The sequence below is a fragment of the Typopeltis vanoorti genome, chromosome 23 (assembly GCF_054136105.1).
Source record: "Typopeltis vanoorti isolate ZY-2024b chromosome 23, IOZ_Tvanoo_1.0, whole genome shotgun sequence".
Taxonomy (NCBI): domain Eukaryota; kingdom Metazoa; phylum Arthropoda; class Arachnida; order Uropygi; family Thelyphonidae; genus Typopeltis; species Typopeltis vanoorti.
The window spans coordinates 48789859-48817192 of NC_143571.1; the positions used below are offsets into that span (position 1 = coordinate 48789859).

Genomic DNA, 27334 nt, shown 5'->3' on the forward strand with positions numbered 1-27334 from the left:
GATATACAGCATATCAGTGATGCGTAGGGGCAACTTCTCATAAATAGTGATCTTGGATGTATATAAATAAAATGTAATCGGCAGAAGAGCCTGTAGATTTAGACGAGCTCTTTGGTTGGAAAGATTCGGGTTCGAGTCCCGTCTATGACGTGAACTTTTTTCAGGAGATTTCAATGAAATAGTGAATTAACCGGTCTCATACGGTGGTGGAGGGTTTTGATTCCGGAAACTCAGTTTTTTCGTTATGTACCCTTGACTACAGACAAAAGACACTCCCGAAATAAGGATCCGACGGAAGTTGGTTAACCAACTTCCGTCGGATTTGGGTTTCGAACGCCTGCATGTTGAAGTGTGGATCTACGCGTGAGCATAAATCAGGATCAGAAACTAAATGTCGGTATTAAAGAGTGGCGTGAATTGGTGAGAAATCAGCCATTAATAATCTTGCTGACTTGTAAATAAGATATTTATAGATTTTTTTTTTTTATATAAAAGTCAAAGAGTTACGTGGAGGGGGGGGGGGGATAAGTGACTTAGCTAACTGTTTAGCAAATTTATAAGTAGGACATCTATCAACTATAGGGTATAGTGAAATATTGGATTTTAGTTACTACCCCAAATATAAGACAGTATGGAATAGATCTGCGATTTACAGAATTAAAAACTATTCAGAGGTAAATTAACACCTTGAGGAAACTTAATTGCTTGGGTGCTGAGGAGGCGATATTTGTAATAAATTAAGCAAGAAATATAGAGTTATCTCGAGAAGAGAAATCTCATCTTGTTCGCAGATTTATGTTGTCAAAAATTAAGAGTGGAAGGAGTATTTTGTATGAGAAATAAGATGCAGAGAAAAATGAATACTTTTGTTAGAAATAAATTGGTCCAATCGGCTTACAGTTCGCTTTAAGCTGATTGGATCAAGTAGGCTCAATCGGCTACCGTGCTCGTGAATACAGATACAGTATTTGAAATTTTAGAAATTTTCCTGAACAAAAAAGAAAAAACTTTTCTTTACAATTAGTTTCATTAACTTTCTTTCTTTTTTTTTTTTCCTGTAAAACTATAATCAGTAAAAATATCATTCAATTTGTGATATTTATGTGGTTCCCACCCTTCGCAAGGGTAGGAAGCAATTAAAGCTATTAATTAACTTCTAAAATAATTTTTGTAAACCTATAGTACATTTATCGTGAGTGATCTAAGGTATATGTTTTTCTATTTTTATTAATTTTGTATATTTTTTCTTGTATTTATTTAATTTTTACATAGCCCCGAATCCTGGTCTAGAGACCAAACATGTACAGTATTTTGTGGAATCTGGCAGTCGAAGTGTGTGTGTATGTGTGTTGTTGTTGGGGGGGGATGATATAGTTGAGGTATTTAAAAGTTAATTACGAGATATATTGGGGAAGTTTCTAAAGGCTAGAACAAAAAGATGGGACTACTGTGCCGCTTCCATCCATGTAAGTTGTACAAGAACCGGCAGAGGTTTTTTTTGACACCATGGAGCTTCTGATAATAACAGCCTACATTATAATACGAATCCTCTTGGATTAATGTTGAACTCTAGAATGAAGTATTTCTTGCCGATAATTGTATTTCTCTAGAAATAATGAATAGCTACAAGGGTTTTTTCTTTGTTTTACTTTAGGAGAGGTAGTCTTTTTATTCTCAGTATCTTTTTCTTCAAGATCATAAATCTTGAAGATGATATAATTTATGAATAAAGAGGATGATTGGTAACCATGGCACCACCACCTGCAGCTATACAAACAGCCAAAATATAATAATAATAATACATTGCAATATAATATTGCAACAACATTTAGTAATAACGTACCCAATAAAAAAAAAGTTTTAGAATTAATTTGTTTTCATAGAACATAAAACGACTAATAATTCTCACTAACCTCTTCCACAGGAAGAGATAAAGTATAATGTTTTCAAAGACCTCCCTCCCATACATGCTGAAAAACAGGTTGACGAAGGCGAAGAACGATTGTCATCCTATTTAAATTTGGATATAAAATATGGCCAAAGTCGACATTGGAATACGCAAGTTGGACCATTTTTTCTCAGAGAAAAAATTGCCATAATTCATAAGTTTAATTTTATATTATAAAAATTGGGTAAAATAATTTTTTCTCCTAGTTTTCTCCTATAAAATATCCCATGAATATCACTTATTGATTCGTTATATGATTTATTATCATTCTTTATTAGTGAGGCTCGGCCGATCGAAACATAACCGCACCTCCTGACAGAACTAGTTGTTATCGATGAATAAATCCTCATTCTCCCAACTCTTTGTGCATGTACGGATGAACTGTGAAATCAAGCAGTGTGGGAAAAGAAGCTACGGAGGAGGTATAAGACAGTTTGTAGTGAACAAATGCATGAGAAATATAAATTGCAGGCCGGAAAGATGATTCTTTTTCATAGTTAAAAAATAAAAAGTAGAATATGAGATGAGATTGGTATGTGATATTAATATACGCACTTCTCTAAGCAAATTCATTAATGGAATATATGTGAAAATAAAGCATACAGAGTCAGCTTCTCATTTAATTGACATTCTCTGATGGTTAGTTGGTAACAAAATGCTACATCTTTGTAAATATCATTTTTTTCATAATAACAAATTATTCATATTGAACATATAGAATTTTTATGGGTGTATTTCTTCAGCTTTCTACCTCCTTGCGATCTTCCCGAATTTCCTCTTCGCCATTTGCAGCTACCGAAGGTGGAAGACACATCGACATGACTTCGTTTCTCCAGTTTTCAGAATCCACTCCTAATTCTCTTTCATCATTAGAACTCAATTCGGAACAGGTGAAGCTATCGTCTACGTAAGACTGAAAGTGACTGTCCCTAACAAAATCCTGCACTCGCCTTAAGGCCTCTTTGACCTCTTCGCGTTGTCTAAAAGAAACAACACAGTTAGGACTAACGTGACGGACGACCTCAGAATCAATTAAACCTCCTAAGCCTGGCCCGCTGATTTTCGTTGATACAATCATTCGTTTCGGTGTCTCTTGAGTGTTTCCACACGATGTTAGTCCTAAACACTTCCAGACGGCATTGCCAGTGATGATTGATGATATCACAGACACTATCAGTTCGATAAACGCCGTGACGATAGAATTAGCGCAAATCTGAGCACTCTCACCAAATATTCTCGGAAAGGAATGAAAGTTGGCGACTCCAAGCAAACCCAGGATTAAGAATACAGTGGCAGTAGAAGTGGATGCTACTGAAAGTACAAAAACAATTTTCATCCTACACCTAAAGCACTGACGAAGCTTCCAAGGATATAAAGCTGAAATACCAGTGACTAGAAACACTAGTCCGCACCATATTCCTGCTCCTGTAAAGGAAGATTCAAATTCAAGAAAGAGGCCCAAAATACCGAAAAGCACAGAGAGACAACCGGTAAGGACATGAAGAAATCCAAGACCCACGGTGATTTTCTTGAGAGTTCCCTCAGTGTCAGTTGCAGAAGATTCGGAGGTTGATAATGAATTAGGACCTTTCAGCTTAATCACATACACTTCTTCCATGTTTCAGGTTAGCAAGGAAGTGGATATAGAAGTCTTGATCTCTCTTCCGCTTTCTGCAACACATTCTAGAAAATAAAACAATGATGATTTCGAATTATTTAGAATTCCATAAATTGAATATTTAAAGTGTTGTTCTTAACAATCTCAGGAGAAGAGTGGTTCTCAAACTACTCAAGAGACCTGAACTTGAAATTAAAAAAAAAAAATAAATAAATAAATCCTCTAACGCCTTTTATCGACCTTATAGGAAGGTAAAGCAGGTAAAGCTCTTTTAGCCCTAATTAATTATTCCAAAACTGGGGTAGCGATTCACCTTAGCTGTCATCGAAAAATGACAGCTATCTACGACTTTAGAGGTATCGGAACGGGAATGTGGTAGACAACTGCTGCCACCTCTTGTTACTAAACCTTAGTACTGTTATCGGGAACAGTATGACCTTCACGGTCGTTTTTTTTTTTTTTTTTTCTTTCCTAGATTAAAAACTACGTGCCAGCTTCAAAAATAGACGAATTCTGAAAAACTGGCTTTAAAAACACTAGAAAAAGTCCCTCTAGTCGGCAACTAGAATCAAGTCTATTCTGTAATGTCTTCCTTCTTGTAGTCTAAGCCTTATGATGCAGAAATGTACAAGGCAATGCAACATTTAAATGATTTTAATATATTTAAAATTATATTCAAAATACCCAAATTATCATTTAGAATTACCTAAACGGAAGTTCCCAAACTGGGGTGGTCATAATTTTCTTAAGAATTGTTTAATAGGCTAAATTAACCGACATGAATAATATATTCATAACATTCGACGCTCTAGTAAGTTATATTATTATTTCAAAGATAAATAAAATAAATTATAATGCCAAACAATGTAAAAGTGGTATTAGTAAAGACATTTTTTCTATTTCAAGCAAAGTATCAAATAAGCTTTTTAAAATTTTTTTACTTAATTTAATAGTTAAATTACTTAACACGACAACTTCCTAAGCAGCACATTAACGGAAAACACTTATCAAATTAATGAATGGAAAGTTATGTTTTTCATTCGTTAATTTTCTCAAAATGTGGAAATAGTGTGTAAAAATGATAATTGCAAAAGATTTCACTGTAAAAAAAAAAAAATTGTGTTCATTACTATATTTGTTTGTTTTGTACATTCGCAAGGTTATGAATACAAAAACAAAACGAAGGATGTATCACGTTACGCATCCAAAGGCTACTGTGGTTTTAAACTTGAAGTTTTACTAATTTTTCATTAATTTTAAAAGCATTTTTAAACTCTAAATTAGAGAAACTTTCTAAAACCTGTTTTTTTTTTAACCGATTTCTGAATTTGCAATCTTTCGGTGCAGTTAAGTAGATTTTTTTTTTTTCCAGAAAGAAACTGGGGTTTTTAATTCCACAACTAAACAAAATCACTCTTAAAAACACATAAGTACATGCAGAGATATACTGGTCCGCATTGGGACATCACCTCTTGCCTAGCAAGCTCTGGAAACAACATACTCAGTTTAAGGGATGGTGAGAGATAGACTGGCCCCTACCTATTTCCTAAAAAGTTAAGAGATAAAATTGCCTCCTGCTCCCTTTGGGGAATGAAAAGGCATTAGAGGATTAACATTTTATGAAAACTGATCTAAACTCAAAGTTAATATTAATAATTATTTAATGTACTTACTTTTACCAATGTGTGTTTTGCACATAATGAAGAAACAGAAATGTGTTTATAATATATATATATATATATATATATACTAATCTTTTTTTTAATCATCTATCTTCTTCTGTATCTGGAGGGCATCAAGATGTTTTTTTTTTTTTTAATATCATTCCCACGCACTGCGAACCAATAGCACGAGAACGCCTTTCGTGAGAAGTAGTGAAGTGAAAGAATCTGTTGATGTGCTTCTTGAACATCTGGAAGTCATAGTCTTTGGCGAAAAGGGCGAGGAGGGTCGTTCCGGATCACAGATTTAATGAAAAAAAAATGAGTGGGATTCTCTATTTTTCCGTTACGTCATTGCCTAGATCAAACCCTGAAATCGTAACGAAGAAGTATGCACGACAATAAACGAAAAACTTGATCAAAATTACCAAAAATTATTTCTATCATTATCGTTTGAAGTGGATATGTATAAACCTAAATTATTAATAAATAATTATCTTTGGATCTTCGATAAATTCTTTCTGTGTGCTACTCTACATTGTATGGTGATGTCACTTGCTAACATTACCAAGTTATGAAGTACTTCTGGATGGCCATGCTTTTGTTAGTTTACTTGCTGACGACAAAAATCAGCTGTAATTAAATGTATGCCTGCGAAATGCACGAAACTCGACACGTTTTCGGAGTTAATAAGAGAAACAAGTAATAGAATTCGTCAGACTAAATTGAGTATCATAATAACACCGGAAAGAACAAGCGTTTAACCCATTTGGTTAACAGTTATGCAATCCCTATATTGTTTTTCTTCTTGGCTACAGTGGCTCATCTGTTCAGTAAATCAGCAGAAGCACACAACTGAATTAAAAGTTCTGTCGTGACATTTGTTACAAGTAGAAGATTAGATCTGTTTGTTGATAATAACGTGTTGCAGTAAGAGGGACGTATGGAAGCAGAATAAATCGTTTTCGGAAATGAGTCCACCCGAATTCCATGATGTATTCACAGTCGTGCGAATGCAAGTCTAATCAGGTAAAACCAATCAATCAACCTTGAAGGAACAGGAAGCTCACTCACCAAACCTATCCATAAACTTCAGCGAATCGCATCATATTATTAATAGCCTTTTCCAATGTAGTGTGTGAATATTGGAACATTGTTACACAACCCGGTGTGTTTTTCTTAATGTGTACGTTCCTTTTCTAAAGTGAATGCCAACTTCGATGACATTATAACAGGCTAAACAAATCAGTGAATTCAGTGGCAGAGCTATGAAGGTTACACACCTGAGACTACACGAAACGAACTTATCGACTACAGTTGCAAGACCCATAATTCCAAAACAATTCCAAATCGTAAAATAAGTAGCCTATGAAATATATAAACCACAAGACAGCTGTTGAGCTTCCCTAAGCTGTCAACTTTTAAATTTGCGCATATACACTCATGAGCCAAATTATAACCACCAGCCGGTAGACCGTAAACAGGCAGTAATTCTTGATATGGGGGATTGTTCACATGGACATTATTAGGTCCTCTCATACCACTGAACACACCTTGATCGTGCCTGGGGATTATTTTAGTATTTCTCTACACGGTGACAATATGCTCAATAGATTTGGACACTGCAAGGTTATCTATTCCAAAAAGAGGTTCAACATGCTATTAGGTAAGTGATCATAATGTTTTGTCTCATGATGTATATTGTTGTGTTTTCTCTCTGTACGTTTCTGTTGTAAGTTCTGCATTCATTTGGTAAATACAGGTATACTGTATATATATATACACTAGAGCTATGCAGTGGTGTAATGGAAGGTCCTGCATGCAAGGCCTCAGGAGCAGCGTAGCTAGGGTTATAGCACCCTTGGCAAAGTTGCAGCCTAAGAGCCTTTTATAGGTGGGACAACTTTAAAAATTGGTAAAATATTCTGCCACTGGCACTCTTAGCAATTAGCAACCCTAATTCCGAAACGTTCCTACACCTCTACTTAGGGGGCTCTGCATTGCATTACAATATCTTGGCGGTTGAAACAGGTTAATCTCTCTGTGATGTAAGTCACTATTCTCTATGTAGTAGTTTGAACATTTTCATTAAAATGTGGTTATCAACGGTAATACAGTATTACTATTAAGTTTTTTTTTAATCTTTCGCGTTATTTGGACTATCGGCGCTATTTGTATTTATTACCACTTTAAAGTTAGAAAAACAGATCATCATTCTACACAGGTGACTGACCAGAAATAAAATGCAGAACCAGCAAAGTCACATATTTTATGACGTCATCATACTAATAACAGAAAACGAATTCATGTATGGAATACAAAAATAATAAATAATAATTAGCATTTAGGTTTATAAACGTACGTATTTGAAATAAAAATTATAAATTTAGATTAAAAAACACGTTTTTAATCATTTTTCAGGTAAAACTGCTGAGTATTTCATAATGTTTAGTGTAGCAAGTAGGGATTCAGATTCCTGATTCCTCTATTAAAAAAAAAAAAAAACCAAGAGTGGCTCTTCACTACAAAAAGTATTTTGGTCGTTTTTCGCAGCTTTGTATTTCTAGTGTGATGAATTACACTAGAAATAGTGTAATGTGGAATGTGGAGTGCTATTAAAGTTAATATCACTAACTTATATCACATCAAACACGAATTGTTACTGAGGCAAACTATTTGTTATTTAATAAATTTATTTGGATATAAATATCGATAAAAGAAACATAATAACTGTATGTGATGTTTATTTCGAGATAATTGTTAACTGTCTATAACAGTTATGACGAGCATTCGGTAGAGTGACAGTTTCTCATACATTGTGGCATATCGTTGTAGCAGGGCTGCCACTCCTTGGGATTTTTCCCAAGCTCTAAGGAATTTAGCCGTTACCTAGGGATTTTTAATAAAAAAAAAAAACTCTCCAAATCTTGGGAAATTTGAACAAAAGTTTGAATTTTAATATTTTTGTCATATTTTACTATTATATTCACGATTTTTTTTTTTTTTTTTGATAAATCTGATAAATAAACCGTTTTTTTTTTGCTCTGTTCTGGTTTCGTTTTCCCTTTCTTATCACACCGGTTTTACATCGTTACATACATATAGCGCAACCTCTTGCAGTGTTATCGTACAGATCCTTGTACAGTGTTTGACAAATTGTTTAAATGATCATTATTCTTATTTATTTTCATATTTATGGTACTTCCAATCCAACCATATGGAGCCATCAAAGAAAAAACAGAAGTGGTATTCTCAAGCATTTAAAGAAGATTGGTTAAAATATTCTGAATTAAAAGATTGGCTGCAGCAAGACGTGAACAGCAAAGATACCAGTTACTGTAAATGTTGTAATATTACATTTAAAAACGCAAACAAATCTGCGCTAATAAAGCATAAAGATTCAGCCAAACATAAAAGTAATTATCAGTCTGCTAAGTCGACAGCTGTTATTACTCAATTTCTTAATAAGAAAGCGTCACAGAGGATAAACAATTAGCTAGGAGTGAGTTAATAATTGCTAGCTTCTTTTCTGAGCATAACGTCCCATTTTCTCATGTTGATCATTTTGTAACGACGAGCATTTCCGGATAGCCAAATTGCAGGAAAGTTGGCAATGAAGAAAACTAAACTTTCTTATGTTATTCAGGATGGAATATCATTCCATGAAAAGTCTCAACTTACCGAAATATGCAAGAATCAAACACTTTCAATTATAATAGATGAGAGTACAGATATCTCCGTCACTCAAATCTTGGCTGTTGTTGTTGTACGGTATTTTGATACAGATGAAAAAGATGTAGCTGATGCATTACTAGACATAGTATGTGTAGAGAACGGAAGTGCTAAAAGTCTTTACAGTGCTGTCAAAACTCTTCTGCTGGATCATGGCATTCCCCTTAGCAATATCATTGGGTTTGGTAGTGATAACTGTTCCACCATGATGGGCGTTAACAGTGGGTTTCAGAAACTGTTGAAAGATGACGTCCCATCTGTTTTTGTGATGGGTTGCGTTTATCATTCATTTGCTCTATGCGCTAGTCATGCAGTCAGTGTTTTATCCTCATACTTAGAAGCTTTTCTAAAGGATTTAACCTCCTACTTCTCCCGCAGTGCTAAGCAGCAAAGAGATTTTGTACTCATTCATGAAGCTGCTGATATAGCTACACATAAAATTCCCAAACTTGCTCAAACCAGGTGGCTGCCGAGGGGAAAAGTGGTATCAAATATTTTAGAACAGTATGATGCATTAGTTCTATATTTTCAAAATGAATCAAGGACAGATAAAATCGACAATGCCAAAAAATTTATGATACACTTACTGACCTTGGAACCAGACCAATCCTTTTTTTCCTTCAGTATATTCTTGAAAAAGTAAATACACTTAATATAGATTTTCAATCAGAGCATTTCAGGTTACACCAACTATTCCTAAATGTATCAACAGAATATCTCAATTTACTTAGTTGCTTCATTAAAAATGAGATTTTAAGAATAGCTAAATTATCAGAAATTGATCCAAGAAACCAAAACAACTATAAAAATATCAATGATATTTACTTCGGTGGTAGAGCAATGGCGCACTTAATTAGAAACCCTTTCGAAGGTAACTCTATTTGACTGAGATTTAAAAACGATTGTTTAAAGGTTCTTGTGGAACTTAGTTCGCAAATAAAGAAAAGATTTGTCTTCGAAGAAGACAGCACTGTTGCAAAATTACGAATCTTGGACCTATTTGACTGAGATTTAAAAACGATTGTTTAAAGGTTCTTGTGGAACTTAGTTCGCAAATAAAAAAAAGATTTGTCTTCGAAGAAGACAGCACTGTTGCAAAATTACGAATCTTGGACCCAAAAGTTGCTAGTGACCCTAACCAGTCACCATCTACCATTATTCCTCTTGTTGCTCAATTCCCCTCACTTGTTGATGATATTAGGTTAAATCAAATAGATGATGAGTGGAGAAGTTATTGTCTCGTATCATCAGATCTACCAATTCCTAAAGATATTGCCATTCCTCGATATTGGCATTCAGTGACTGACATAAAAGATGGCATGAATAATAATAAATATGGTTTACTGTCATATTTTATGACAAATCTTACTATTCTGCCGCATTCATCTGCATGCGTGGAGCGAATTTTCTCACAAGTGAATTGTATAAAAATAAAATTAGCTAATTCATTAAAGACAGAAACTGTGAGAGACAGAATCCTAGCAAAGCAGTGCTTAGCGAGACAAAATGCAACGTGTACTTCTTGGGAGCTACCGAAAACATTAATCAAGGAGTTGGAAAGTCACACACTTCATAATAGATATAAAAATCGACTTACCGCAAAGCAGCAAAGGGAATGTGATCAATTACCAGAAGATATTGGCGAAGAAGAACAGTTAAGTCATTTTTCTGGTCAGTTAGTAGGTAACTATTTAAATGTCAATTTTTTGTATTTTATATTATGTTTTTAATTTATGTGTAATATTTTAATTAAACCATGCAGAATTATAAATTAATAAAGGCATATTTAAGTGCATAGTTTGAGTTTTTTGCATATTTAAGAGCATATTTCGGATGTTTTTAGTGTATACTTGGACGCATATTTTGCACTTTTTTACGACCTAAAAATCCGAGCCCTAGTTATTACTACCTGGGGAATTTCGAAAAATGTGAGTGGCAGCCCTGCGTTGTAGTGGCCGTATATAAATATTAGATTATTCAGTAAGTTATTGTAATATTTCAAATTTAATTTAGTTCAATTTTTTTTATAGTACACGTTCATTAATTTTAATGATTTCGGATTGTTATTTAGCTGATGTTTCTCAGCATTTCTTTTTTTGCTTGGAATTCTGATCCAAGTGCCCTAGAAGACCACTTTGGATTGTTCATCCTTAGATTATGCTGTCACTGTACTGTAACATCCTTCCTAAAAATGCTCCTGGAATGCAATAAGAATCATATTGGGAATGACGGTAGTCATTCCCAGGTACTTTTATTTAACTAATTTTGTGTTGTACAAAAATAATAGGAATGTTTCACTGAGCCACTATATCGAGGCGTATGTGGGGAAAAAATTCAATCTGATACATAGGTAACAAGGTTTTCTCTTAGAAGGATTTTTTTCTTCGCTAAGCAGGCAAACTAGCCGCAAAACACACAAGACAAATACATTTATGAGGTGACGCGTGTTGTGGGTGTGGACTGGCCGTATGAAATGAGTTCTAGGATTCCGCTGAAGTGAAATAATACATTTCCTAACTTTCGTTCTGAATCATTCAAAATATTGAAATACGTCTAAACATTTGTCATCGGCTTCCTTTTGTGTTTCTGGTTAATATGGAAATATGTACAGTTGCGCGATGCAACTTTAATTCTCTCTATGTATTTATAGTTGCATTTTATTTCGTTCCTGGACAATGAATGACAGCTACAGTTATAAATTCCACGCACACTATACAAGACCGTAGAAAAATAAAAACGAATACACTAAATAAAACCCAACAAAAGTACACTTGATTTCATAATTTCCCGGAAGTACTGTTCTGTGGACGGTTTCGGTGAACCGGGAAAAGAAAAAAAAAAAAAAGGCTGTAACCTTGCTCTTATAGAAACTCTGGCTCAACAGGAATCAAGTAGCTGTACAATGTTTGGCACGCGAATTATATGCATCGTGGCATGAAATGAGTAAGCTTCTGATTGTGATGGGTCACTGATGGCACGCGCGCGTTCCATTTTACGTGTGAGATTCCTTTGCTGCAAGGTCTGAAAGAAGAAGGAACATTATTTCTTCCGGTAGATGAATCATTCATCATTCTAAAGGAATGAGAGGTGTCATCTCTGTGTTCGTTATGTCTGCATTTCACCTTTAAATAAACGATAGAAATTTCACACAATCATTCGGAGAATTCTGTGGAAGCAAACTTCCTTTATTTACGGTTGAAGCTCGTCTGATATGGTGATCATTATTATTCACTCATATTTATTATTCTTATAGCGATCATTTGTAATGTGAGTGACTTCTGTTGCTTGATTTTTAGACGTGAATATTTCTGGGTGATCACACGCATCATACATTTTATGGGAAATCTCGTTTATTGGATGATTTTTTCCTCAAATGGCCTTGTGAAATGAATACGGGATCACTTCCACATTTTAGATACATCAAGTGCCTAATTAAATTCGCGTCAAGATCGCACGTAAGCATGAAATATTCTAGATGAATTGATTTTATTCATATTCCATATCTGGAATTCGTATAAACAAAATTTTTCAAGCCATCTCAATTTTTTGTTTCATTTAGACTTAAAGGATAAAATTGGACAAAATATTTCGAAATTATACAATGTGTAACACGCTATAGATGGAGGAACTTTAATAGGATATGGTATTTAAACTTTAAAGAAAAAAATTGCCGATCCATCTCAATTTAGGTTTCTCTCCAACCAGTTCACAGGCAAAAACAAGCAAAACAAAATTATGTCTGCAGAACATAAGTAAAAAAAATTAATTAATTAAATAAAATAATAAAAAGAAAAAAAAAGAAAGAAAGAAAGGACCTCTAATCACGGACGGCGAACCACCTTTTTTAAAGGTGTGCATTGACCTGTGCGCCAAAATTGGCTAAATCGTTTTAAAAAAAATGATCCTGGCGTGCCCCTCGGCATTTTGCACAGTATATCATTATTTTTCACATACACATTTTACTTGAAAAAGCATAAAATAAGTTATATTTCAAAGATGATTTAATAAAGATGTCAAAAATAAAATCCTTCATAGCAAAAATGTAATCGCATATTTAAATAAACAATTTCGAAACTTAAAAAGTCTCAAAATTGATCTTAGAGCATATGAAAATATAAACCTTCGGAATATATGAGTACTGTGGTAAGATTTCACCGACCTTAACCAAAACTGACCCGAGTTAAGCTCTCAGGTCAATTTTGAAACGTTTCGAGTTTCAAAATTGACCTGAGTTTATGTTACTTTGCTATGTTAACTTATAGAAATAGAGGATATTATAAATCCATTATTTCGCAGCAAAAATAAGGTTTCAATAAAAAAAAAATAAAAAAAAAAATATATATATATACAGTATATATATATATGTATACAGTATATATATATATATATATATATATATATATATATATATTGGGAATTGCATTTCTCTTAGGGCGTCGATTTCGGTAATGAAAAACGTCCAATACACATTTGAAACGGTAAATGTCACCTGATAATCGATCGGTATGTTTCGATTGCAGGTCAGCACTCGTCAAAGCAATTTGAAGGCGGAAGTTGGTGAAAACCGCTGCCAACAGCAAGTGGCAGATAATCAGATCATCAGATATTTTGGCCTTACAGGGTTGAATAATTAATAGAAATGCTTGAAGTATCACAGAAGGATAGCGGAAGAAAACAACGGGCTTCTTCGTACTTGTCTTAGACAAGTTTCAAGAAAACAATTAAAATTACACTGGCGAAAGGGCTGTCGACCTTTGTAAACAGCTGTGAGGAAGTATTAGCACAACTTCTGCATTCGTTTCATTTGACTAATCTCGCTACGTTTTTGTTGACTTCCCGAAAGGAATAATAATAATAAAAAAAATAGTTAATCGGACAGTGTCATATATTGTTTTCATGTTTTTCGAATCGCCATCAAATAAATTTTAAATAAATGAAAATAAAACACGGAACTAAAATCGTTTACTACACTTCCATTTCACTGCGTACATTTGTCTTTTTCCGTGCATGATAGTCCGCGACGTCCTCTTTTTTTGCTGGAAAAAAAAAAAAAAATGACATTTGGCTTACGTATTTTAATGTTGCAGAGTCAATTGCAATGAGCGTTCCACACCGCGTGTTTGCAGTTCCTTTCGAAATCCAGCATGCCATAACGTTTTAATTAAGTTATTCAACTCTAATTTAAAAGTCTAGAACCCTCTCCCCCCCCCCTCCAGCATTTGTGAATTCACTCTTTTTCTTCACCAAATGACGTCTGTTTTTTTTATTATTATTATTATTATTTTAGCATATATGAAGGGGAAAAAAAACGTTTATTCGTTTTCCAGCTGAGGTAAATATTTAGAATCCCGATGAAATTAATGTTGAAGTGACCAGGTTATTGACATTATTATATTACACACGAAAACGCTTTATTTCAAACAAAATATTACCGACGACCGAAAAAAGGTCGTCTGTCTGTATTTCACGTAATAACAACGAAGAATTACTTTATAAAGTTACAAAAGTTATAAGTTATTAAAAAAAAAAAAGAAATTTTAATTTTTCTCTTAGCTTATTTAATCCCGTGAACCACTAACATCGGGTAGTAGTTTAGCTGAATAGTGCGAATAAAATCAGAAACAGAAATGCATGCAGTAGAAAGAAACTGGTGTACGAACATCATGTTACATTTACAAAACAATCATAAATCTAGATTTTTTTTTATTGCAAATTACATATTAAAAGTACATATAGTGTACATAAATCCTCAAAATGGTTCGCTGTTACACTAAATTTAGTGACACAAGTCATGAAAGTAGCAGAATTTTATTTTAGTTTTCATTTATATTTGCAATTTTCTTCGATGGGGAGTACCCGTATGTTGTAAGAATGACTTGAATCTTACCTGAATATAATTAAAACACTAGTGGGACTTTAAAAAATGCTCCTTTGTTAATAAATTGAAGACAATAAACAAATGAAATAAAATAAATAAAAATATGTCACATGGAATTTTTATATATATATATATATTTTTTAGCGCAGTTCTTTCTAAAACGCTTGACTAGAAAATGGATCCATTAATACGAGAAAAACAAAAGCAATTTTTTTTCGATTTTTCTGCGGTCCTTATTAAAAAGGTGGAACTAATTTCATCCTTTCTGATTGAAGAGTTATCAGAAAGGATGAAATGTTATGATGGTTATTTATTGCTTCGTTGAAATATGGAGAACAAATTTCATGCGAATTTTAAGAAATGGTTTTGGCACAAATTCATTTGGATATTGTGCGATATTCTGCGAGCACCCAATAGGGTCACATTCAATGAAGATGTAGCCACGAGTTTGCTCTTACAACGCGCTGACAAAGAAGAAAACGAAACGAGTACTCCACTTGGGAATTTTTAAAGTTGTGATTTTTACCGGCCCTCGTAGCCTTAGTGGAAATTAGGGCCAAAGCAACTAAGGCTATAAGGCCGGTATACTGCCTGTTCATTGCGTGTATTCTCCTGGCGGGTTTGCCTTTTTAGCAGGATGAACAACCCTCCATGTCTGCAGATGTGAGACAGATGGAAGCGGAAACTCCTTCCACCTCCGTATGAGATCATCTCTCTCGCCTTTAGAAGAAAATTCCTTATAAGAAACACTAAGTTTTTAGAGACAATAAAAGAAATCAAGAAAACACCTGGGAAGGAAAGAGGAGACTATTCTTGACAGAAGGTTACAATGGAAAGAGTTTAATGAGGAAAGAATGTTGGTACTAGATTATATTATATTATATACAAATATTTTATAGTTTCTTTGAAATTGGTTCTAATATTCGAGCAACAGGAGATTGGGAAGTCAGAGTTCTTAGGTGCAGACTTTTGTTTATGATAGGCCGGATATTTACTGCGTTAAACCAAGTAACTTGTTTCATAATGAAAACGAATCACTAATAACAGCGAATATTAAACTTTTTCGTAATATATGCACACCTGGGTATTTGCAAACTGCAACGAATATGTGAATTATCCCTAAAATAATTAGAGAAGTTGTTAATTGATTATAATGGTAAAGAACTTATTTAAAATCTTAGCTTCGAAGTACGTGGATATGGTTTATATATATATATATATATATATATATATATGTGTGTGTGTGTGTGTGTGATACATTCAGCTAGATAGCAATTTGGAGTTCATTTCATTTTGTTGTTATTAGTAACAACATTATTATTAGACCTTAGAGTCTAATAATAATAATCAATTACTACAGTAAATGACACATACTCACACAATGCATATTATCCATGTAATCTATTTCGTTGTGTGTGTTCAAGGTGCCGTTTTTAGTATGACTCATATGTGTGCGTAATGCGTGCTCGAAACAATACTTAAGGTTTCTGTATAGTCAGAGATCGTTATCAAACTCGTGAGAAGCGCATTTAGGAGCACATAATTTCTTAGTAGCTGTTACTCTGCAGTTGCCGATTAACATGTACAACAACAACAATAATAATAGTTAGGCATGTTACAACATATAAAGTTAGTTACATATAAACAAACAGGTTATGGGGAAAAAAGGGGGGAGGGGGAACATGTCATATGGTTAAAACCACTGATTTTGTTTCACATGTCAAAACTGCCTTTCTTGTATACTATTGTTATTTAAACGGCAGTTTCTTAGACTTTCTTTTTTTATATCTAACTAAAGAGGAGGGCATTGGTGGTCACAACTTCTTTATGATAGAGTGGCGTGAGTTGGTAAGAAAGTCACCCGAAGTATAAGGTGGCCTTCTTCGAAATTTGCCACTCACAGCTCTGACCTGAATATTAACTTCGTTCCCGTCTTTTTACCTCATAATGCTAACCTAAAGTTAGCACGGCAGTCTGCGTGCCCCTGAGGCTATCCGTGGATGGCCACGACAGCCTCGAAACCAGCTCAACTCACAGTAACAGATAATAACTTTCCGATTTGATTACAGTATTTCTGTAATCATTTTCTCAGAGATTGAATTAGCTGGTCTTTTTTTTTTTTTTTTTTTTTTTTCCCAGGAAATCCGGTTTTTCCTTCGCAAAGAGCAAATCCAATTCCACAATTATTAGATGTAATGTGTAATAATACCTTAAAAGTAAAAAATCGCACAATTTATGCATTCATAAACTGTTATATATGTTTACAAAGTTAAAGAGAGAAAAACATTTCATATTGATTTCCAAATTATTCAGTGTAAGGCATTCTGTAGTACCAAATTGCACATTCAACACTTGTAGTGAGCTTATAAATGTCAAGAATTACGAGCAGGGGCGCGCCGGCAATATGTGTAATGTGTGCGACCCACACAGGCGCCAGGATAGTAAAGTCGCCAAAGATTTCAGGCGAGGAGGAAATACTAAAATAAAATAAAATATTATTCATTAATTATATCAAAATAAATTACATTTTTGTTTCAATTTTAATTATATTTTATAGATTTGTCTTAAACAAATTATTTATAATCACTTATTTGTTATTATTCCTTAAGATCTTATTTTATTCTGATCCTAGTTCTAACAAGTAGTTCAGCGTAAACAAGTAAAAACTTGAATTGCATGAGTTTACTGTTTACAGGATGGCGCGCGTTTGAATTTGTTTAACCTTGTTCACGCTCGCATTTGCTCTAAACGTATATAAGAAAATCTGATGCAATTTTTAACTTTATTCTATATTCTGCTGTTATCGGCAGAATATAGGCAACATTTTGCAATGTACCTGAATCGCATGAGAAAAATTTAAATCATTTGAATAATTACAAAAAATGGACAGAATTAATTACATCCTTAAAAATTAAAACTTGTATTGATTCTTTGCAACAAACAATTTTAGATAATGAAAGGAAACGTTGGTATGAAGTTATAAAGAGAAGAATTTTTGTAGTACAGTTTTTAGGCAAACAAAATGTAGCTCTTCGTGGTAAAAGTAATAAACTTTACGATCGCAACAATGGCAATTTTTTAAAATGCATTGAGATGTTAGAAAAGTTTGATCCTTTTATATCGGAACACACGCGACGTGTGTTCCGATATAAAAGGACTTTAAAAATATGCCCTCCTGACTTTAAAAATATGCCCTCCTATTTAGGAGATAAAATTTAAAATGAAATACAGTAATCCCTCGATTAATGAGCCCCCGATTAGTGCGTTTTCGATTAGTGCGTCATTTTTTTTTTCGATACCCAAATTCGATTAGTGCGCCTATATACATCTTAAAAATAAATGTTACAGATTTTTAAAATTTTTTATCTATACATTTTTATGGCTAACTATTTCAAAAAATCACTCACCAGAAAGAAATAATTTAGTTACCGGTTTAAAACATTTTACAAAATTATTTTTAATGGCATACTACACTACTTCCATGTACACTATATATACTATGTTCCAAATTTTTACTGCCAAAATTTATGTCGTCTGCAATAGTACGCCCACAGATTCGAGACCCTTCGACACTTCTGCGCATGTCACAAAAAGAAGAATCCATTCTGATAATAGGGTAATCAATCCGTCTTCTGGGATGAGTTGTTTATTATTACACGTCGGAAAATTAACTTCTCTTTTTATGATCATTGTAGTTTTTAAAGTGGTAACTATTTTGCTTGTATAACAGTTGGGAAATTTTACCTATAAAGCACGTGATTTCGCGTGTTGGCGATCAATTCGTACGTCCTTCGTTTCTTTCTCCCCTTCAGTGACAACGTCCAAGAGTTAATTAAATCTCATTCTGAAGAATTGAGTGATTCTGACCTGCTAAATTTAGATACACAGCGGGAAGATGCCGAAGAATATGAAGAAAATTTAACCACTGATAGTCAGCCAAAAGAGATTTCACAGAAACAATTTGAAAATATTTTTCGTACAATCGAAGCTTTTAAGCAGCAATGCTTGGAGGCTGACCCTGATGGAGAGAGAAGTAAAATTTGCAGAGGAGGCAATAGGGCCAAACCGGCGGTTGTATGCCCTCCGAAAACGTTAGCTCAATTCTTTGTTAAGAAGTAGAATAATAAAATTTATATTCTGAATATGTTTTATTGTCTTTCAGCTTGGTTTTTCTTTAACTAGGCCCTGAGACATACCTTAATTCTTTTATAAAAAAAAATTAAGGTTCAAAAAAGAAATTTGAGGAACGAATTATACTTTTCCCCATAGGTTATTATATTCGATTAGTGCGTTATCGATTAATGAGCCTGTTTTAAAGAACGCATTAGGCGCACTAATTGAGGGATTGCTGTACTCACTTTATTGGCATCAAATATTAAAAATAACGTTTTTATAAAGTGTTTTTTTTTTATTGGGGGAGGGGTATAGGGACTCCAACTAAAGTTTTGCACACAGGCGCCGGACACTACTGGCACGATCATCTCATTTTTCCTTCTGCATTTTATGTGCAAATCGTACCAAAGCACACTGCAAACTACTTTCCATAGCAGTTTTTATTATTATTATTCAATTTTTATAAACACTTTCTTTTAAGGTAGTTGCTTGTTTATCCTATTGGCATCGTGTGCGGATTAAGTACCAGACAATCAAGTAAAATCCCCTGAAGGCTCGATAGTACTGCCCTTAATTTGATCCTGATTGCAGAAAGGAGAACCAGTCACAAATACGTGCCGTTTATTCACCAAGTTAGGGATTTCTGAAAAAGAGATCACAGTCCCACACACAATACGTAAAAATACGATGATTTTTAGAACACTTAACTAATAATCAATAAAACATTAAATTAATTTTCTTTAAAAAAAAATAGGCACTTACGATCCACCTTTCCTACTTCTTCAAAGAAGAGAAACGGTCTGTCGAATCTTAAAAAAAAAAAAAAAAAAAGAACTCGTGCATATCCTTGACATTTCTGGGGGGTATTTGATTGTTTTTAGTATAAATACCTTGAGAGCCAGGCTGTGGGAGGTTAGCTATCCCACGGAGATAGCGACTAACAGTTTGAGAATCCCTCGAGACAAGCTATTTGTAGACCGAATAATAAGACAGTCTAAAACAAACGTTGGTGGTGTATTTCTGATTATCTGTTGACCGCAGCGTGAGATGTGAAGAAAAAAAAAAATCACAGCCTTCCAAAGACCTTGAATGTGGACTAGTTTCATAGATAACGAAGCTCCTATTAGCAATGGCTTTTCTTCCGTTACGCTTATGATTGATATCATGCAGCGCAGTCTGCTTTTTGACATGTTTACAGAAGGAGAAATAAAGAAAAAATAATCTTTTACTAGTCATACAGTTATAGTCATTTATTTCGTAACCGCGCATTTTGTTGGCATTACAAGCCGCAATAATGATATCCATACAGAGCATGCTGGGAGTTTTTTTTTTTTTTTTTAAATAAAATGTTTAGGCGTTATTATTATCACACACAGAAAAATGTAAACAAATCAGATATTTAATATTTTCGTTGTATATTATTATTATTATTATTTTCAGACCTCCATGGAGTGGCGCTTGTCTCGCCCGCAATTAGATCCAAGCGAACAGGCTGTACTTTGTTTACATGCTCGACTCTTCAATGATTTACAGGTAAATAATAACCTTAGTACGGTTATTAAACTGTTAATCGAGTTTAGAATATGTCTTTTAATACTCACAATAAGATCTTCAAATTAAAAAAAATGACTTCATTTTTTTTAATTTGAATAATATTCCTTAATATGCCATTTTGGATTTGTAATATCATTACAAATAATTTAGTCTTTTAATCATCATAATATAATAATGTTAACAAACAGCTAAAATGAAATATTTATCAAGTAAAACAAGTTATTCTTTCGTTCTTTCGCCTGCCCTTAATCTGTATCAAATTACGGCATAAAATATACTGTCAATTATTATATCCAAACGGGTGTTTCAACGTCCGGGATTGACATGACGTTCAAGTTCTGTAGTTTCGTATTCGCATTCCAAGAACTAATATGCAATTCCATGGCATGACAAACGATAGCTCTGCTTAAAAATAAAATAAAAGCAGTGCTGTTGTCTAATGTTTGATTTGATGAGTTTATTTTATATATTGTCTGCGTTGCGCTCTGTTAAATCTTTATTTCGGAGAATTGTTTTTTCTGTCTGACCTTGTTTGTTCTGTAATGACTTAGTCCGGTACGCTTTGAAGTATTTATTTGTATTTTTTCTTACAAAATATCTTTTACCGCTTGATTGACGTTGATTTATTTTTATCGCATCTTTATCTCGGTGTTATTGCTACTGTTGCACTATTGACATACATTATAAGCCCTCCTTTTTTAAAAAAATAAGTTCACTGCTAAATAAAGATTATTATAAGGTCACCAACAGGTCTCGACTGCTGTCAATCGCGCATGCATGTCTGATAAGTCATTACTAGTTTCGTATTTTTCTTAGGACATGTTAATTGTTATCGGGAGTCTATCATCCAATTTTTATCTTCGCTCCCTTCCCATCCATACACACCTCATTAACAGTGTCCATATACAGCAAACAAACCTCTAAAGAAAGAAGAGAGAAAAAATTTACGAATCAGTGCTGAAGAGCACATACGTAATCAAGTAAGAAACCGGATACCAGCTAAGTAACCGAGATATACCAGTAATTATGTTCTAGAGACTAAACATGGAACTTTTTCAAGCCACTTCACACCGATGAAATTCATTTTCCTACCTAAAGGTAATCATAAACATCCATGCCCACGGTGTGATTAGGTCCAATTTCTGGTTGAAAGTCTAGGAACAGCAACCTCCTGATGCAAGTATAGGCATGTCTCTGTGTAGCGGTTTATTGTAACTTTTGTATTCGTTTTTATAATAGTGAAAACAATGGGTCTTTTTATGCCAATTTAAAAACTAAAGTACGATGTTATGTTCAGAAAGTTCACATCGTATATACACCCTCTATCCAAAAAGAAACCGAACTTTTCGAAAATAGAGGAAACTAGTGGCGCCACCTGTTGTATCTTTTTCTTGTCGAAAGCGGCAACCATCATTAGTGTTGTGTCAACTGTTTATGACATTTGTTTCATTAGAAGCCGAGTTATAGTGCCAAGAGTGACAGTGTGTTTTGACGAACGGTCGGTCGTCACGATATTCAATGCCATATGCGACGAATTCTCGCTATCAATTCGCTTCAAAACTTCGAGATAAAACTCACCATTGACCGTTTGGCCAGGCGGAATGAATTCTTTGGATAATGCCCTTGGAATCATAGAAACAAATCAGCATTGTCTTTACTTTTGACTTCTCCAAGCGATTTTTTTTTTTTTTTTTTTTTTTTTTTTGCCCCTCTTGGTGGTCTCCACTCAGCACTTTGGTGCTTTGTTTCGGGTTCATACTCAAAAACACTACGTTTCGTCACCAGTAACGATCATGGAAGTTTGAGTCAGTACGAGGGGTTTTAATGAGGTTCTTGCGGTGTCCAGTCAACTTGTGGGGAACAAATCGCGAATTCGTTTACGAAGGCCCAAACTCTCGGTGAAAATGTTGTGCACAGTTGATTTTGGAATCCTCAATTCATATTCAATCAATCTCACGGACGATTTCGGGTTTTCTTTGATGAAATCAAGCACTTTTTGGATGTTAACTTCGCTCAGTCTAGTTTTTTGACTGCCCGGCTTTTCGTCGTCCTCAAGCTTCTCACAACCACTTTGAAATTGCTTAAACCATTCGTGAACTTGAGTACGGGATAAGCATTCATCACCGTATGCTTTTTGAAGCAGTTGATGCGTTTCGTTAAACTTTTACCAAGTTTCACACAAAAGTCAAACGCAGCTCTCTGTTGGAAACTCATTTTCTGACCGTTCGTCAAAACACTGTCACTCTTGGCACTATAACTCGGCTTCTAAAGAAACAAATGTCATAAACAGTTGGCACAACACTAATGAAGGTTGCCGTTTTCAACAAAAAAAGATACAACAGGTGGCGCCACTAGTTTCTTCTATTTTCGAAAAGTTCGGTTTCTTTTTGGACAGAGGGTGTACAAAAGCAACAGCTTAAGTCTTCTCATATTTACTGAATTTGAAGATCGGAGTTTCAACCCACTCCTTTGATGACTGGAAGATATTATCAAGTTTTTCTATCCGGTTCCTCGAATTTGTTCACGTTCATAAAGAAAACAGCCGTGTTTTCATACATTAAAACATTGACTTTTCATCTAACTAATGTTCGAAATGAATTTTAAAAATATCTCAGAAATATGATTTTCTCATTGATTTAACTTTCAATGGCTATACCACCGACGAGAACTCAGTTGTCGAAACCAGTTTGGGAAATAAAGTCAATAACTCTCTACGTACGAAGAGGTCAACCATGAAGATATTTCACTCTCAAACTTTTGTTTATTTACAGAAGGATAAAACATGAATTCAAACAAGTATTTCTTATCAAGCAAAATATACTTTTCAATCTAACAAAAGAAATGGCCAACACTTTTAGAGCATAAGCATTTTACCGACAGAATGACTACAATACATTCTGGCCTGAGTTACCTTTGCGATAATGTTCAGTACGAGTAAATCCTCCAGGCCTATAATAATATCAACAAACTTTGAAAATCGAGACTTTAGATATCCAGACATCTTTCAGTAAAGGAACTTTGTTTGGCTTATGACAACTTTTATAAGTTGAAATTATAAATCCGCTGTACTTACAGACCTGCAAATACAGCGGATTTATGTTATTCATTACTATTTTGGATGATTTTTTTTTTTTTAAAATATCAAAGCTAGACATCTTCTGTGACTCTGTTACAAAAATGTTTAAAAAAAAAGGAAAAAATCAAGGAATATCATCTTGAAAATTATTGTTGCCTGTAATCTCGTAGCAACGTTTCTAGTTAATGCTAAACCACAAGAAGAAAGATAGGTTCGATTCTAGTAGCGAATTAGAGAAATTTTCTCCTATTCCTTTAATTCAGCCATTTCCCGACTTAGTTGATCTTTTGGCAGATGCAAGTGTGTGTATTTGTGGGGGAGGGAATTCTTCGGGACACTCGGATTTTTAATTCCGTAACGCAGAAAATTCGATGTAGAATGAATGCTATTTCAGATAGATGCAGGTTAGGGCTTAGGATCATGAGATGGTAGCAGTGTCTGAAATCATGAGATGGTAGCAGTGTCTGAAATCATGAGATGGCAACTGCTGTTTGTCATACTTTCGTCTCAATATGCTATCAAAATCATTGATAGCCATTAGCGGTGACTGATAGGCGTGGAGACCGACTGCCCACTGATTTCCAGAAATTAATCAAGGCTAAAGGCGTACTGCCTACTCCCTTTGGGAAATTAACAGGTGTTAAGAAGATTTATTATTATTTATAAATGATTGTTTTACATAAATTTCACAAATTTATATAAACATTTTAAAATTTAAACATTTCATAAATTTATTTAAAACAATTTCCCCACAAATTTCATCGCACACCTAACAGTCGTAATTTTAGCTGTATCCCAAAAGGAGACTACGTTTTTTTAACACTGCAAAAACAAACGTTATTTACAATATAGTGAATACCAGACATTTTAGAGAACAGGCCCACTTTCTTATCCAATAAGATGGCTACTACTCATTCAAAATGTTGACGCCCTCTAAAATGAAATTACCCGATCATGAAATCGATTGCAGAGAATGCATTCTTTAGTCACTACCGAAATCTTTCAATCTTACTCCACTGAATTTCCTGCTATGGGATTGTTCCAAAGTTTACTCTCGTGTGTGTCCAGAATATTATCATGATATTCTCGGCAATTCTGCGTTCGTTTGTTGCCTACACTGTGAGTATCCTTTGCCAACGATCCCGCTGAATATCGATACTTTATATCTATGCCATACTGTTTCAAGATAAGTTAACACTTGGGAGCTCAAATTTGGTTTTGTTAAGTACAACTTTGTGTGCAAGCTTGTTTTTAAGCTTTAAGCGCTGAAAGACCTTCGAAATATTTGAAATGTAAAAAGAACTTTTTGAAATATTTTATATGTACTTGCCGCGCCACGTGTATATTTGCTATAAAAATAATAAGGACCTCAGTTTTTATGCTTCTTAAGTGCAATCCATATGCTTAAAAGTAATTCTACCTATTATATACATCCAGTCAGCCACTTGAAAGCTAAAAATACACTCAGAGAGAACCGTAACACTCCTCAAGATGGAAAGGAAACCATTGAACACGCAGTAGGATTCCAATAACCAGACTAGCAATTTAGTAAAGAGGCTAACAACCTTCCTGGTAAGTAACGTGACATAATTTTCTGAGATTAAGTCATCAAAGCTTCAGGACTCGCTACTGCCGGTGATGTTGACCTTGAAAATCCCAGGTGGGAACCGGTTAAGTATCGAGAGAGTAGACGGTTTAGTCTTAACAACTAAACACATGAAGAAACAGCAAACATCGAAGTTAAGTTCACAACGTCTACAGCCAATTAACAGTGCCTGGAAAGTTGCAGGGAAGGTTGCTGTGTTCATCTACATTTGAGAAGAAATTAAAAAATTAATATCAAGTTTGGAAACTGCACTTATTGATTGCATGAATCATAAGATGTAATTAGAGCGATGTGATAAACCAATAAAAGAATTTGTATTAGCGAGATGTTTATCATTAACCAGTCGAAGCTTTCGAGGACAAATCTTAAAAGATGTCGATTGGTGAAGGATACCCCAATTTCTCTAAACTGGGATTTCCATTCTTGTCTTCCCTTGTAGAGATTTGCATTTTACCACCTCCCCGACAGCCTTCCATTTTTTTTTTTTTTTTTTTTTTTTTTTTTTTTTTTTTTTCAAATGAAGGAAACCCTAGTGAGAAACGTATACAATTTACACAAGCAATCTTCCTGGTACATCCCATTAACACATGTGTACGTGCATGTTTTGAAATGTCTGAAAGTGACTTTTAAATTATTTAAAATTATTAAGTATGTTACTTAAAAAGTGACATTTTAATACTTAATAGTGATTAAATATTAAAGTGCGTACTTACGTATCTTGGAGTTTTGTTTCGGTCTGCCTCTACGTGCTAGAGTGTCATTCAAGGTTGGTAAGCTTAACACGAAGTCCACACGTCATTTCCAAACGTGTCTGATCTAGTAACACAGTACAACGTATTGGACTCTACACGCTTGCTCTGCGAGTTGAAATTCAATTATTGTGAACAGGTAAAGAATAGCAAGATCACATGACACACAACCTAGTTTTAGCTGTGATAGATATATTTAATCGCATTACGCGCGAACTGCAACGTGAAACCTGGTAGACATTTTGATAAGATGTAAAATAAATAAATAAAAATTAATTTTTAAACATTTGAAATTAACTTAAACAAGCCTTTTGACTTATCCATAACCTTGTTTGTAAACAAAGCAAATTATATCTTGCCCTATGCGATCCCAGAATTTATATTTTTAATTAACAAATATTTTCTTCTGTTTCTAAAAAAATGATTTGGTTCTGAAATATTTAGTCAGTTATCGATGCTTTCTAGGAAGACTCACTAACCGACCTTTTGGAATTCGAAATTTTTTTTACTTAGTTTTTACTCTAATTTGCACTAAAATTCTAGCAGAACGATGACATACTCATATATTTTGACTATTCTTGGAAAATTCTTCAGTCCCAGAAAGTGGGGGATGGGACAATTGAACGTTGTTCGATATTGATACTCTAATTTCTAATACACTTTTAGTTTCACAAAAAAAAAAAGAGAGAAAAAAAGAAATTGGTATTTAATGTAGCTGAAGTTAAAATTATCCTTGTTATACAATCAATTGCATTCACTTACCCGTTTATGACATCCTCATGTTACTAAATGCCTCAGCTTGAAGTCATATATTACATCATAGCTTAACATTAGTGATCATTTACATCGTCTTTTGGCTAGTGATAGGAGATCTTAATATTGTCCTCCGATGTGTCGCTTTAGCCACCACTGCAACCGACAAATTAAAGTTGATTACCATTCCGAAGCACAAATTCCAGTACATCGAATAGAGTCAGCATATACTTTTATTCTTGCCACTTTCAATAGAATGAAACTTGTATCTCCTGTATCATACCATACTATTGCCATTCGCAACGCCGGTCTCTCTCTCTCTCTCAAAAACACAAAAAAAGTCCGGTTCTGACAAAACAAAGACAACGAGCTACTAAGCCTCATCCGCCCAGACAGCCTTCGCTACCAGCTACTGGATGCTGTCAGGTTTGCGGACGCAGGACACTGCTTCCTCCATTTCGTTAGTCACGTGACTAGTCTCCTTGTTGTGGCGTTCTACACCGGTAGCCGTGCCGATCCACCTGACACGCCTTGCTGAATACGCAATGGACGGAAAGAGAGTAACTTTACACTTTTAAAAAGCCACCTGCCATTGACATGATTGTTAAACTTATCTCCAGGCTACCTTTGAACCAATGTTTAGTGT

General features: G+C 34.3%; 1 protein-coding gene across 3 annotated transcripts; it reads right to left on the reverse strand.

Moving 5' to 3' along the window:
- Window positions 1-2555: 2555 nt before the first annotated feature.
- On the reverse strand, window positions 2556-27096 carry LOC150093832 (uncharacterized). Of its 3 annotated transcripts, none has more exons than XM_090413036.1 (2): window positions 26698-27096; window positions 2556-3631 (listed from the first exon to the last, which is right to left on the reverse strand). In XM_090413036.1, exon 2 carries the CDS (start codon window positions 3564-3566, stop codon window positions 2688-2690), a length of 879 nt encoding a protein of 292 aa, XP_090269162.1. In that variant the 5' UTR covers window positions 3567-3631; window positions 26698-27096; the 3' UTR covers window positions 2556-2687. The 3 variants fall into 3 exon arrangements, with proteins under 3 accessions (XP_090269162.1, XP_090269163.1, XP_090269164.1); XM_090413037.1 differs by lacking the exon at window positions 26698-27096 and adding an exon at window positions 25900-26023; XM_090413038.1 differs by lacking the exon at window positions 26698-27096 and adding an exon at window positions 19713-19873.
- Window positions 27097-27334: the final 238 nt, after the last annotated feature.